At 41.4% G+C, this 14202-nt stretch overlaps 1 protein-coding gene across 2 annotated transcripts in view; it reads right to left on the minus strand.

Annotated features, from left to right (window-relative positions):
• Positions 1-14202, minus strand: part of Kdm5a (lysine demethylase 5A) — a 107910-nt gene that overhangs the window by 93061 nt on the left and 647 nt on the right. For both annotated transcript variants that reach the window (XM_008839714.3, XM_029566773.1), the window contains exons 2-4: positions 12100-12177; positions 10180-10302; positions 4913-5083 (exon numbers count right to left, since the gene is read on the minus strand). In XM_008839714.3, coding sequence (XP_008837936.1) covers positions 4913-5083; positions 10180-10302; positions 12100-12177 — 372 coding nt within the window. The remainder of the gene's footprint in view (positions 1-4912; positions 5084-10179; positions 10303-12099; positions 12178-14202) is intronic.

The following is a 14202-nucleotide window of genomic DNA, read 5'->3' on the forward strand; positions in this document are numbered from 1 at the left end:
GCAATGCCCACAGAGGTCAGAAGAGGCTGTCAGATCCCCTGAGACTGGAGCTATGGACAGTTGTTAGCTGCCATTGGGTGCTGGGATTTGAACTGGGGTCTTTTGCAAGAACAGTGTTCTTAACCACTGAGCCATCTCTCTAGCCCTCCACTTAATATTTTTAGACTATGGTTATCCAGGGTGACTGAAACCACAGAAAATAAACTCCATATATCAGGGTCTACCTAGATCAATGAAACAATACAGAAATAAGCACATACACTTAGGGTCAACTCACTGGAAACAAAGGTACCAAGACAAATCCCAGACATAGGTGGTTGAGGCAGGAGGATCACTGGTTGTTTAAGGCCAGCCTGGTCATGCATCAAGTTTCAGGCCAGTCAGAAATACATGGCAAGACCCTGTCTCAACAAAAACAAATACAATAAAAAATAAAACAATGGTGTGGGTACAAATGAGAATTCATATACTCCATCCTTACTCCATCAAATTTTAATGACTCAGGGGCTGGAAAGAGATGGCTCAGCAGTTAAGAGCACTGGCGCTCTTGCAGAGGACCTGGGTTTGATTCCCAGCACCCACATGGCAGCTAACAACCGTCCATAACTCCAGTTCCAGGGGATCTGATACCTTCTTCTGACATCCATGGGAAGCACAACACTGATGTACTTACACACATGCAGGCAATACACTCATACACATAAAATAAATGAATACTGACTCAAAATATATCACAGATCTAAATATAAAGGATAAATAAACCTACGCCTGGTGTGGTGGCACAATCCTTAAATCCTAGCACTCTGGAGGTAGAAGCAAGTAGATCTCTATGAGTTCAAGGCCAGCCTGGTCTAGATAAGAATTCCAAGTCAGTCAGGACTATGGAGTGAAACTGTCTCAAAAAAAAAAAAAAAAAAAAAGTTAAACTTAATTGTAAAAGCCCTATATTTCTTTAAGTGCCACAAGACACTGTCTTTAAAAAAAAAAAAAAAAGGTGGGGGGATGGCTCAGGAGTTCAGAGTACTACTACTCTCTGCTCTTACAGAAGACCTAGGTTCAATTCCCATCACCCACATGGCAGCTAACAACTGTGTGTTAACTCTGGTTACAGGAGATCCAACGCCATCTTCTGACCTCTGCAGGCATTGCACAACACAGGTATATCTACATACATGCAGGCAATACACTCATACACATAAAATTAAAAAATAATAAAAAGAAACGAAAAATAAAACTGCAATAAGCTATGACTACATACATACTAGAATTGTTTTAATCCAGAAAACTGACACTATGAAGTGATGGCTAGGACATAGAGAAACCAAAAGCCTCTACATTACTGGTAGATGAATACAACACAGTACAGGAGGCATATTAGAAAACAATTTGGCAGTTTCGTAAAGAGTTAATCATAGGACTAGGGAAACTGCTCAGTCAATAAACTCCTCCCTTTACAAGCAGGAGGTGCTGAGTTGGTTACTGAGATCCCTTGTTTAAAACAAGCCAGGCATGGCAGAGAAAGTTAAGTATCTGGGGGAGATAACATCCAAGGTTGACCTCTGGCCTTCACAAAGGTACACCCACCTACACACCAAAAAAAAAAAAAAAAATCCCACAAAGTTTTAAAAAGTTAAAACAGATTGAATTGAGCTGGAAGCCTTCTCCCTACTAGTTTTCATGGCGCTGGAAGGTGCTATGTAGTTGTTAGGGAGATTTGTCCCAAATTTTTTATTTATTTATTATTTATTTATTTATTTATTTGTGACAGGGTCTCCCTGTAGCCCCAGCTGGCCTGGAACTCACAACCTAGACCAGGCTGTCCTCCATCTCACAGAGAACTGCCTATGTTAGGATTAAAGGCATGAACCACTACACTGGCTTGTCCAACAATGTTACTCAATATGAACCCTACATGGTACACTACCAACCTGTCAAACATGATTCAACAGTGGCATTAACTGTCATGGTGGCAACTAATGACTTTAAGATTGTATCTGAGGTCTTCTGCACAGAAGGGAAATCACCTTTGTAAAATAAACCTAATTAAAAAGCCTATGGCTGGGGAGATAGGCTCTAGTAAGGGAGTTACTGCTCTTTTGCTAAATGGACATGGCTGTCAAAATTACTTTCTAAATGTTTAAATTTATTACCATGGGTTAGTGCTACTATCTGCTTTGATCAGATAAGCTTCTTTAAAGTAATGTGTGGCAGTTACTGGAAAGGCTCATACCTAGTAAAGTGCTGAGAATAAGAGGTTGTTTAATGTTCAGCCTCAACAAGAACTCTATACCACCCTCTCTCCAAGGCTCAGGCAACGTCAGAGAAGAGAAGGTAGAAACAATGTTAAGAAGAGAGGAAGCTGGGCGTGGTGCGCACACCTTTAGTCCCAGCAGTCAGGAGGCAGAGGCAGGCGAATCTCTGTGAGTTCAAGGCCAGGCTGGTCTACATATCGAGTTCCAGGTCAGCTGGGACTACAGGAAGACCCTGTCTCAAAAAGACAAAAAAAAAAGGTGAGGAAGGTATAAACATGCAACGCTATCTTTCTGGTATGGCTTGGTTCTTACACTCTTCAACTTTCAGCAGCTTGGATTACATGCATAGGACCTACACAAAATTGGATCTATCAACATAGTCATGGAATAAAGGAGGTGCTCAGGAAGCCCCCTGCTTCCGGAGGATCTATGGGCAATTAATGATTGCTGGAAGAGGGAGAAACATCTTTAGTGGTATAGCTACAGGTAAGTTGCCCATGCTCCTGGAAATAAACCTAATTAAACTCACTGGTTCATCAGAAAGAGAATAAAAGATAGTTTAGTACAAGGAGATATAGTTGGGAATACAAAAGGGATCACTCAGAGTAAGTGGACAAGAGAGTAATGGGCTGGAGAGACATCTCAGCAGTTAGAGTGTTTACTACTCTTACAGAGGACCAGAGTTTGAATCCCAGTACCTATATCAGGTGGCTCACAACCACCTATAATGCCAGTTCCAGGGGATCCAACACCCTCTGGCCTCCTCAGACATCTATACACAAACATAAATAAAAAATGAATAAATCACTAAAAAAGGGGGAAGAGGGGCTTGAGAGATGGCTTAGCTGTTAAGAGGACCTGGGTTCAGTTCCCAGTATCTACACTGTGGCTAACAATCGTTTGTAACACCTGTTCCAGGGGATCTGATGCCCTCTTCTAGCCTCCACAGGCATTGTATAACATGGGTACATTTGCATACATTCAGGCAAAACACTCACACAATCTGAAACTTTTAAGTTAAAATTTAAAAAAAGAAAAAAAATTTTTTTTAAAGTTAAACATAAACAGGATGTAATCAAGCAATTCTACTGCTAGGCATCTACCCAAAAGAGACAAATCTAAGTACACAAAGACATTGTGTGTGTGGCATTATTCATAATCACCATAAAGTGGAAACAATCCATCTATCTATAAGTAACAAAACTTGGTATGTCTATACAATGGAAAAGTATTCAACTATACAAAGGAATGAAGTACTGATACTTGTGAGAAAAATCAGAGAGGCTGGGTGTGGTGACATACACCTTTAATCCCAGCAGAGGTGGGCAGAACTCTGTGAGGTCAAGACCAGCCTGGTCTATATTGAGTTCCAGGCTAGCTGGGGCTACAGAGACCCTGTCTCAAAAATAAAACAAAAGAAAAAATTCAGAATAACTGAAAGAATCAGATATAAAACCTACTGTATGATTTCCTATAGTAAATTTCTAAAAATGCATAAGTTCCTCACCCAGAAAGCAGATTAAGAGAGCTGGGTTTCAGGACTAGGAACAGGAGTTGATTACAAAAGATCACAGAATTTTTTGACTGGATGAAAACTACACTAAAACTACATTATGGACAGGACTGGACAGATGGCTAAGAAGTTAAGAGCACTGGTTGCTCTTGTAGAAGATCCAAGTTTGGTTTGCAGAACCCACATGGCCACTAAGAACTGTCTGTAACTCCAGTTCCAGCAGATCCAACACCTTCTTCTGGCTTCCATAGGCACTGCGTGACACGAGTCCACTTACATACATGTAGACGAAACACTCATGCACATAAAATATATATTTATTAAAATATACCAACTGTGTACTTACAATGAGCGGGTTCTAAGGCATGTAAACTCTATCTCAGTTCTACCAGGCATGATAGCACATGAGGTGGCACTCCCAGCACTCAGGAGGCAGAGGCAGTTGGATCTCTTTGAGTTCAAGGAAAACTTGGTCTACATAGTGAGTTCCAGGCCAGCTGGGGCTATAGGGAGACCTTGTCTCAAAAAGACCGGAAGGAAAAAAAAAAAATTCTAACCGAGCTAGAAGTCATAGCACTTACTTTTAATCCCAGCACTTGGAAGGCAGAGGCAGGTGGATCTCTGTTAATTCAAGGCCTGCCTGGTCTATATAGTGAGTTGCAGGCCAACCTAAATAGTGAGTTCAACTGATTGATCAATAGATAGACACATAGATATAAGAAAACACCCTTCATTCCCATTATCCTTGATTTTGTAAACCACTAAAAAATTTTAAACTTTAAAAAAAATATTTAATTTTATTTTGTGTGTATAAGTGTATTGCTTGCGTGTAAGTGCACCCATGTCGTGCAAATGTCAGAAGGAGGCACTGGATCCCCTGGAACTGGAGTTATAGATGGTTGTTAACTGCCATGTGGGTGCTAGGAACCAAACCTGGGTCCTCTGTAAAGAGTACTCAGTGCTCTTAACCATGGAGTCATCTCTCCAGCCCCGATTTTTAAAACTTTTTCTTCTCAAATTTTGGTGCTTAGAGAAAGCTATCCCACTTTGCTATACACAAACATATAGCTTAGGGTAAACACCATGTGAAATTTATACTTGGTAAACTGGATTTATCCACTCTAAGAACAATGATATATCATCTCACCATAAGGCTGACACCAGACTGGAAAAGCTCATATGGGTAGAGAATTCTTTCATAGTGTGACTTCAAAAGAGACCCAGTTCCTTTTCCTGGCAGATATCCTAAGCGGCTACCCACTTTAGACCATTTCTTCTCTTTGGTGACTATTTCAAAACCTCCTTTGTTGGCAACAACCTGAAAACAAAGGAAATATTTAGGCAAAGAAGTTAGAGTCAAGCATCCTAACCTCCATCTTACACAATCTTAAAAGAATGTAGAGTAAGGAAAGAACGAACTCCTAGAAGTCGTCCTCTACCTATCTTTACACACACACACACACACACACACACACACACACACACACACACAAAATACTAAAAAAAAGTTTCGCCAGAAATGGTGGTGAATGATTTTAATCCCAGCATTCAGGAGGCAGAGGCACACAGATTTCTGTTGAGTTGCAGGCCAGTCAGGGCTACACAGTGAGACTGTCTCAAAAAAGTTTCTTTCCCCTAAATTTTAGGGAAAGTAAAATTCTGGCATCCTAATCTTGTCTGCTAACTATAAAAATGCTATAACATTTCCTTTCATCAAATATATGACCAAACTGGTATTATGTTAACATACAAAGGAATGGAGACAATGACTTTTGGAGGTATTAAACCTTTAAGTTATTGAATCCATCTTCAAACATAGGACTTTAATAAATTTATACTTTGTAAATTACACAGTGTGAGAAAACTATGCACTAAACTAAGGTATACATTCTTAAGGACCCAACAGTATGAAACCAGATTAAAAAACAAGTTGGATGTGATGGTGAAAAAAAAACAAAAAAAACCCAAACAACAGAAAGAACCACTCAGGGGAGCTTAGAGTCATTTCAACAGTTAAAAGTGCTTGCAGAGGACCTGAGTTCAGTTCCCAGCACCCATATCAGGTATCTCACAACTGGCAGTGATTCAAGCTGTTCCAGAGACTCTGACCTCCTCTTCTGGCCTCCAAGGGCACCTGTACATATATGCGTACACACATACACACACACATACACACACACACACACACACACACATTTTTTAAAACAAGGGGGGCTAGAGAAATGGCATAGCAGTTAAGAGCACTTGTTGCTCTTGCAGAGGACCCAAGTTCTGTTCCCAGGACCCATATCAGGTGGCTCGCAAACCACCTGTCACTCCAGTTCCAGAGGATCTGACAGCCTCTTCTAGCCTCTGTGGGTACCTTCACACATGTGGTGCATATACATATACTGAATATATATTCAGTTAGAATACAAACATAGACACACACACATTAATCACATCACACAAAACAGAATGAATAAATTAATCTTTAAAAGAGCAAGGGCTAGAGAGATGGCTCAGTGGTTAAGAGTACTGACTGCTCTTACAGAGGACACAGGTTCAATTCCCAGCACCCACATGGTAGTTAACAACTGTCTGTAACTCTAATTCCAGGGAAATTCGATGCCTTCTTCTGACCTCCTTTGGCACTGCACGACACGGGTGCACTTTCACACATGCAGGCAATACACTCATAAACATAAAATAAAAATAAATAAAATCCTAGTCAGGTGTATGTATCGCCCAGCACTCAGGAGGTGGAGAAAAGAGGATCAGATTGAAAGCCAATCCAGTTACATAGCAAAGTGAAAACCACCCTAAGTTACACTAGACCTTGTTTCAAAAAAGAAAAAGAAAAATGCAGACATAAGATATGTTTATGTAACAAAATGAACAAAAATCCTAAAATAAGGTACTTTAGAGAGATGGCTCAGAGGAAGTAGAGACAGGAAGGTCAGAAGCTTAAGGTCATCCTAATCTACCCATCAAGTTAGAGGCCAGCCTGGGATACATGAGACTGAAGGTGGGGAATGGAGGGGTTGTGTAACTACAGTAACAGAGGATAAGGGGCATAAAGTGTTCAAAAAATAAAACTGGCCTGCAACTCACTATATAGACCAGGCTGGCCTTGAACCCAGAGATCCACCTGCCTCTGCCTCCTGAGTGCTGGGACTAAAGGCATGCGGCCACCACGCCTGGCTAAGATCATTTTTATTATTGTGTTTATGATAGGGCATGGACACATGCCACAGCACATGTGTGGAGGTCAGAGGACAAGCTTACAGAGTCATTTTTCTCCTGTCTGCCTTCCTTCACATGGGCTCTGAAGATTGATGTCAGTTCAACAGGGTTATGGCAAAGTACTTTACCTGTGGAGCCATCTGATTGTCCTAGATTTAAAATCTTTTAGACCTACAGCTCATAGTAAGAAATTAGTGCACAGTATATAGAACTGAAAAGTAAAATGTCCTAAGCATATTAATCTGAAATGTAGAATTCAAAATCAAAAACAGCTAAAAAAAAAAAAAAAACAAAGTGACTAGGTAGGAGTGGGAATGGTGTGGAGAAAAAAAGAGAATAACTTCCATTTTACGCCTGATTTTGTAAAAGTGTATTACTCAGGCAAGCAAGTTAAAAGCACTTGTGGGCACACACTTGACAACCAGAGTTCAATCCCTGGAACCCACAGTGGAAGGAGAAAACCAACTTCTAAGAGCTGTCCTCTAACCACCTCATGTGCACCGTGGTACATGTGTTCACATACACATCATAAGCACCCATGTGTACCACACAATTTTTTTAAAAAGTTGCCAGGTGTAGTAGCACATGCCTCTAATCTTAGCACTCAGTAAGGGAGAGGCAGGCAGACCTCTATGAGATCGAGGCCAGACGGGTCTACAGTGAGTTCCAGGCCAGCTGGGGCTACAGAGAGACCCCCATCTCAAATATAAAGAAACAAACAAACAAACAAATAAATAAACAAATAAATAAGTAATATCATAAGAAATGTCTTTTATTTTACCCTTTTTAGAAATATTAGTAGGGCAGTAGGCACACATGTGGTTATCTCCATACATGTACAACACACACATAAAATAAAAATAAAATCTAAAATCTGTTGTAGGTCAGCAACTTCTATTCATATCATAAAGTGATGAAATCAACAAATTTGGGGGAAAAGGGTCTAAACTTTTCTTTTTCTTATCTGTATGAGTGTTTTGCTTACATATATCTACGTGCACTCATAGTTATACAATGCCTGCAGAGGTCAGAATGATGCACTGAACTATTTCTCCAACTCCTCTGTTTTCTTCTTTTGAAACAGGGTATCACTATATAGCCATGGCTGTCCTTTAACTCACAGAGATCCACCTACCTCTGCCTCCTGAGTTCTGGGATTAAAGCTGTGCACCACAATGCCCTGCAATTTTTTTTCTTTTTCTTTTTACGGTCCCATGTAATCCAAGCTGGCCTCAAACTCATTATACAGTTAAGAGATGACCTTAAGCCTCTGGATCCTCCTACCTCTACTTCCCAAACTCTGATTTATAGGCATGTACCACTAAGCTCAGTTTAATGTGGTGCTGGGGAATCATGCATACTATGTAATCAGTCTAAAAACTAATCTATATCCCCAGCCTCATGTATTCTTTTTTTTAAAAAAAGTATTATTTTTTTTTATGTGTATGCGTGTATTGCCTGCATGGTAAGTGCACCCATGTCGTGCAATGCCCGAGGAGGACAGAAGAGATTGTCAGATCCCCTGGAACTGAAGTTACGGACAGTTGTTAGCTGCCATGTGGGTGCTGGGATTCAAGTCTGGGTCTTCTGCAAGAACAGTTTTCTTAACCGCTGCACTCTCTCTCCAGCCCCACCTCATGCATTCTTTTTAATGTGTGAAAATTTCTACAGAGAACAGGGAGACAGCTAGGCATGGTGATGCACACCTGCAATCCCCAGCACCTGAGACAGGGGAGTATCACAGCTCCAGGTTCCCTCAGTTACATAGTGAACAAAGTCAGCCTGGACTACATGAGAATCTGAAAATAGAAAGACGTAAGAAAAAAGGATGACAAACTCAGCAAAAGATATCATACCCCTGAAGATGTCTGTATTTGAAGGGGGGAGGGCAATCAATGCTTTGAAGCACCCCCAAAAAAAGATCTTTAAAAAAAAAAGGTATTGTACCCTCAGCACACTCCATTAGATGAGTGTTTCTTTTTCATATTGTGTATCAGACAACACACTCATCTGAGTCATTAACTAGTAATCTCCTAACACATTATACAAGTCTCCTTCCTTGTTTGTTTTTTAAAAGATATGGTCTTACTTATCTTACCATGTAGGAGCATGGCTGGCCTGGAACTTGCTATGTAAACCAAGATGGTACTGAACCTGCAGTATCCTCTTGCATCTGCCTCCCAAATGCAAAGATTACAGGAGTGTGCTACCATGCCCAACTTAATAGCTTTTTAAAAATTACATTTTATTTATTCTTTTGGATGTATATGTGCATGGCAGCACATGTACCAGAGCAAGCATGTAAAGATCAGAGGATAGCTTTTGGGAGATGGCTCTCTTGTATTATGTGTATTATCTTTTTTGTCTTATGTGAGTCTCAGTGACCAAATTCAGGTCACCAAGCTTACAGACAAGCACCTCTACTCCTCTACCCACTGAGCCATTTTACTGGCCCAACTTTTCTTTTCTCTCTTTTTTTTTGAGTCAGGGTCCCAATCTACAGCCTATACTGACCTGGGACTCACTATAAACAGCTTTTAAAGCTATCTTCAAAAAGTTAATAAAGCCATGCATGTTAGCACACGCCTCTAATCCCAGTACTCAGGAGGCAGAGGCAGCCAGATCTGAGTTCAAAGCCAGACTGGTCTATATAACCAAGTTCCAGGCAAGAGTTACATAATGAGACTCTTTCAAAAAAAGAAGAAGGAAAAAAAGGAGCGGGAACACGGAACAGGGGCTAAAGAGATGGCTCAGTGGTTAAGAGCATTTGCTGATCTTTGCAGAGGAATGGTGTTCAGTTCCCAATATCCACAGGGTGGCTCACAACCATCTATAACTCCATTTTCAAGGCATATGACACCCTCTTCTAGCTTCTGAGGGCACGAAGCATAAATGTGGTACACATAACATAGATGCAGGCAAAACACTCATACACATAAAAATGTTTTTTTAAACCCTATCATTCCTGTTTATTCATATATACATTTCACTGCCAAACAAATCTACATTAGAAACAATGTTTCCCACCAAGATTATTTAAAATTCTTAATTTCATAAATTCACAAACCTCTGCTTAATTTCTTTATGGTGTTGAGCATGCTAGGGATTAGACCTAGAGTGTGGCACACTCTACCACTGAGCTGTATCTCAGTTCCTCTGTTCCATTTTTAAACAAAGTGCAGACCTTACCTTGCTTAAAGCATACAAATCCAGGATTTTTCTCTCTACCACAGGGATCTTCAAAGTAGATCCTTGAAGTTCCCAAAATTTTGCCAGTTGATCCAAGAAGTCCAATCTCACTCTAGTCATTGCCTAAAATTATTAAAATGCAGAAATCAGAAATACAGGCCTGGTGACAAAGTTTAGTCATAGATCATTTGTCTAGCACGCTCAAGGCCCCGTATTCAATCCCCTAATACTGGGGGTGGGAAAGAGAAAGAAATCAGGCCAGCAAGAGGATTCAGCATGTAAAAGCACTTGGTACACAAGCTTGAAGACCTGAGTTCAATACTAGATCCACCAGGATGATGGAAAGAGAACTGACTCCCACAAATTAAGTGGCTGCCTGCAAAGGTTTGATAAACTAAGAGCAGGCTTAGCTGTAGAAATAGCCAACAGAAGTAGAGATTCTAGATAATGACTGTGCGTCAGTATAGAGCATGTCAAATCAAAACACTTCACGCACCTTACCAAAGGTCTGAAGCCCTTTGTTATCCTTGCCTCCAATCCAGAAAAAAGTGCCCAAGTCTCCCTCTCCCAGTGCCACCCCCTCCTCCTGTCATCCTGTCTATGGCTCTCTCTCTTTCTGTTGCTTTAAGATATCCCGCTTAATGAAGGTCCTCTCTAGGTTTTAAAGGGAAGCTTCTCCTTCCCTTTAAGGTCCTATTTATGCTGTTTTTAATATAATTGTTATTGTTTGTTTCTAATGCTTTCCCACCTAAACACTGGATCATAGTCTTGAGGCCCTTTCTCCTAATAAACCTCATTCCTGAAGGATAATTATGTGCCAACTCCTTTCCCAAACTAACTGCTACTGTCTGCATTCTTAGAGCTAACAATATGTATGAAAATATAATAATGGGACCCATTATCTTTTGCCAGGCATGGTAGCACACACCATGGCAGAGGCAAGTAGATATCTGTTTGTTCCAAGTCAGCCAGATCTACATAGCCAATTCCAACCCAGCACGGTGAGACTCTATCTCAAAAAATTAGAAATAAAAATTCCAAATCCAGAGTTTGACATCATGGCAAGGGCCAGTAATCACAGAACACTCAGGACATTGAGACAGGAGGGTTACCATGTGTTCAAGGTTAGCCTGGACTACATCATAAGTTTCAGACCAGCTTGGCTACAGAGAAAGATTCTGGCTCAAAACTGGGGAGGAGGAACCTGGAGAAATGGCTCAGCAGTTAAGAGCACTTGCTGCTCCTGCTAAGACCTGGGTTCAGTTCCTGGCACCCACACGGTGGCTCACCGTGCAAGCTCCAGGGGATACAACTACTTCTGGCCTCTGCAGGTACCAGGCACACAAAATGTGCATACACATACATTTAGGCACTTACACATGCACATAAAAATAAATCTTTTAAAAAGGGAGGGGGGCTAAGGATAGAATATAGCTTCAACTGATATGGTGAACCATATAACTAGGCATTGTAGTGCACACTTGTAATTCCAACAGAGGGAGAGGCAGGGATATCAGGAGATGCAAGTAATCCAGGGCTATATATCAAGTTCAAGGCCAGCCTTGAATACAAAACCAAAAAGAATTCCAGTAAGCACTGGATTTCCCGCTATGACAAACACTGTCAAAAGAAAATAGTTTCCTATTATCTCAGTTAAGTGATAAAAACTGTAGTAACTACTTGAACCAATCTTTTTAAACTTAGACACCTGACTCTCAAGTATCAAGTAACTGTTCAATCCAACACAAACTCTGGGCCTTGGTACATGAGCTTGTCAAAGTTGTCTACTTAAAGTCTAATACAAACTATTAGGAGGCTGGGGCTATAAAGCCACAGTAGAGCATTTGCTTAGCATGTATAAAGTACTGGGTTCCCAACACCACACACAAACAAAATTAATCTAATTCATCTAATACTCACCTCAAGTTCATTCAGGCGCTGGACTCTGGGAGTGAAACGAAAGGTTTTTACTTCACATGCAAATGGAGGTTGCCAATCCTAAATGGGAAGAAATGTTCCTTTTGAACACAGTGATATATAAGCAAGCAGTGCATAATTTAGTTAAGGTGGAGATGCCACAAATCATGACAATACACTGGCATATTGTAAGTCTTTACTGTAGGGACAAAAGTAGTATTTTTATATAGGAGTTTTCATTTTAATATTATGTAGAGAAGCAATTCTCAAAATCTTACCCTCCTGCAATACAAAACTATGCTTTCCAAAGTTATTCAAACAAAATGCTATGAGCTTATGTAAAACAAATCAGCCTTATCAAATAAAACTTTTTTAAAACAAGGATCCAACAACTAGGAATTGTGGCACATGCCTGTAACCCTAGCACTGGGGGTGGGGTGAGGTGAGGGGAGGATCAGCAATTCCAGGTCTGGACTAGACTACACAGCCTGACCACCAACAGCAACAACGCTGAAAAAGAAAAGCAGATTCCAGAACTTCTATATTCAGAAATTGACTCTACTCCTAATTAAAACATCTATATTATAACAAAATCTAGCTGACCCTGAGGCAGACCAGTTTTGGGGGTTTTCTTGCATGATGCTGAGGACTGAAACCCAGCCTTGGAGCACTCCACCACTCAGCAACAACCCCAGCCCAGCAACACCATCTGGAAAGCACCGGTCTAATGAGTAAAGAAAAAAAGTCATTTGACCTTGAGCATATCACTTAACCTCTTGGGAATTCTCATCAATAAGGAGTATCTGCTTTCCTAACCTTAAAAACAGGATGATTAACCAACAACCTATGCACAAATTTAATTTTTTATATTACAACTCTGAGATCTTTGTTCCTTAATTTCTTACATCAAGGGATCTCAACGTTTTCTTCCACTGCCATCACTGACCAATTCCTGCTATTCCTCTACATTTTAAAAACAGATACTCTTTACCATCCCCAGGGACGACTTTCTCATCGCAGCAGTAATTAGCTTGGGGTTTTTGTCTGGGATGCCATCCTGGGGGCAACTAGCGCTCGGATTACCTTTTAAGAAACCCCAGACGGAAGGAGGGGTGGGATTAAAAAAAAAAAAAAAAAAAAAAACTAATGGGAACCTTCATTATTCTGCCAAAGTTGACCCCATTTTGGCAAATCCTTTGGTCTTTGATTTTGTCTCGTGGATTTCCTTTTAAAAAACCCCAAACGGAGGGGGGGGGGGGAATAAAAAAAAAAAAAAAAAAAAAAAGGGGGGGAAACCCTAGACCTGAGCAGGGGCCTGCAAAGGTTTGCTAAACTGAACATTAGCTCAGACACAGAAACGCCCACAGAGGTGGAGTTTCTGCAGGGAACCACAACAAGGATGGTGCATGAGGTTAGGCCATAACACTTCGAACACCTTACCGACCAGCCAAAGACCTGAAGCCTTATCCTTGCCCGTGATAAGAGAAAAGTCTCGGAGCCCGAGTTTTAGGCGGAAAAGACCCCAGAGACACCACTTTCTCGCGTCTGAAAGTGGACACGAGCGTCGGTGAGATGGCTCGGGGCGCTAACCGCCAAGCCTGACATCCCCGAGAAGCACAAGGTGGAAGGGGAGAACCGATTCCCACACGTTGTGTTCTTGTCGCCGTCTCTCCCATAAATAATAAATGCAACAGAGGACGAGCCTGCAGAAGAAACCAAGGCAAAACCTCCTCCAACGCAGCTTCCAGTTACCAAGAAACTAGGGAGAGTTTACACCCAAAACTCCCGGAGTAACGCCCGTCGCCCCCCCCCCCCCCCCCCCCCCCCCCCCCCCCCCAAGGGTTCACTGGGAGGTAGAGGCCCACCCTAAACTCAAGGCACACCTGATGAGCATCATGGCATGAGCCTTCTCCAAGGTGGCACATCTCGCTTGCAGACGGTCCTGCTGCCTGTCAATTCCTACCCTAAGGATGTACCACACGACATGCTCCAGCTTCCCAGCCCTCCTACCCAGACTGCCAATAAGGAACAGAGGCTACAACTACCTTACAACTGCTGGAAAATCAGACAGACACAGCCGACAGTCAAGCAGGGTGAACCGGCCTC

Source organism: Nannospalax galili, unplaced genomic scaffold (assembly GCF_000622305.1).
Source record: "Nannospalax galili isolate Female #2095 unplaced genomic scaffold, S.galili_v1.0 scaffold199, whole genome shotgun sequence".
Classification (NCBI taxonomy): domain Eukaryota; kingdom Metazoa; phylum Chordata; class Mammalia; order Rodentia; family Spalacidae; genus Nannospalax; species Nannospalax galili.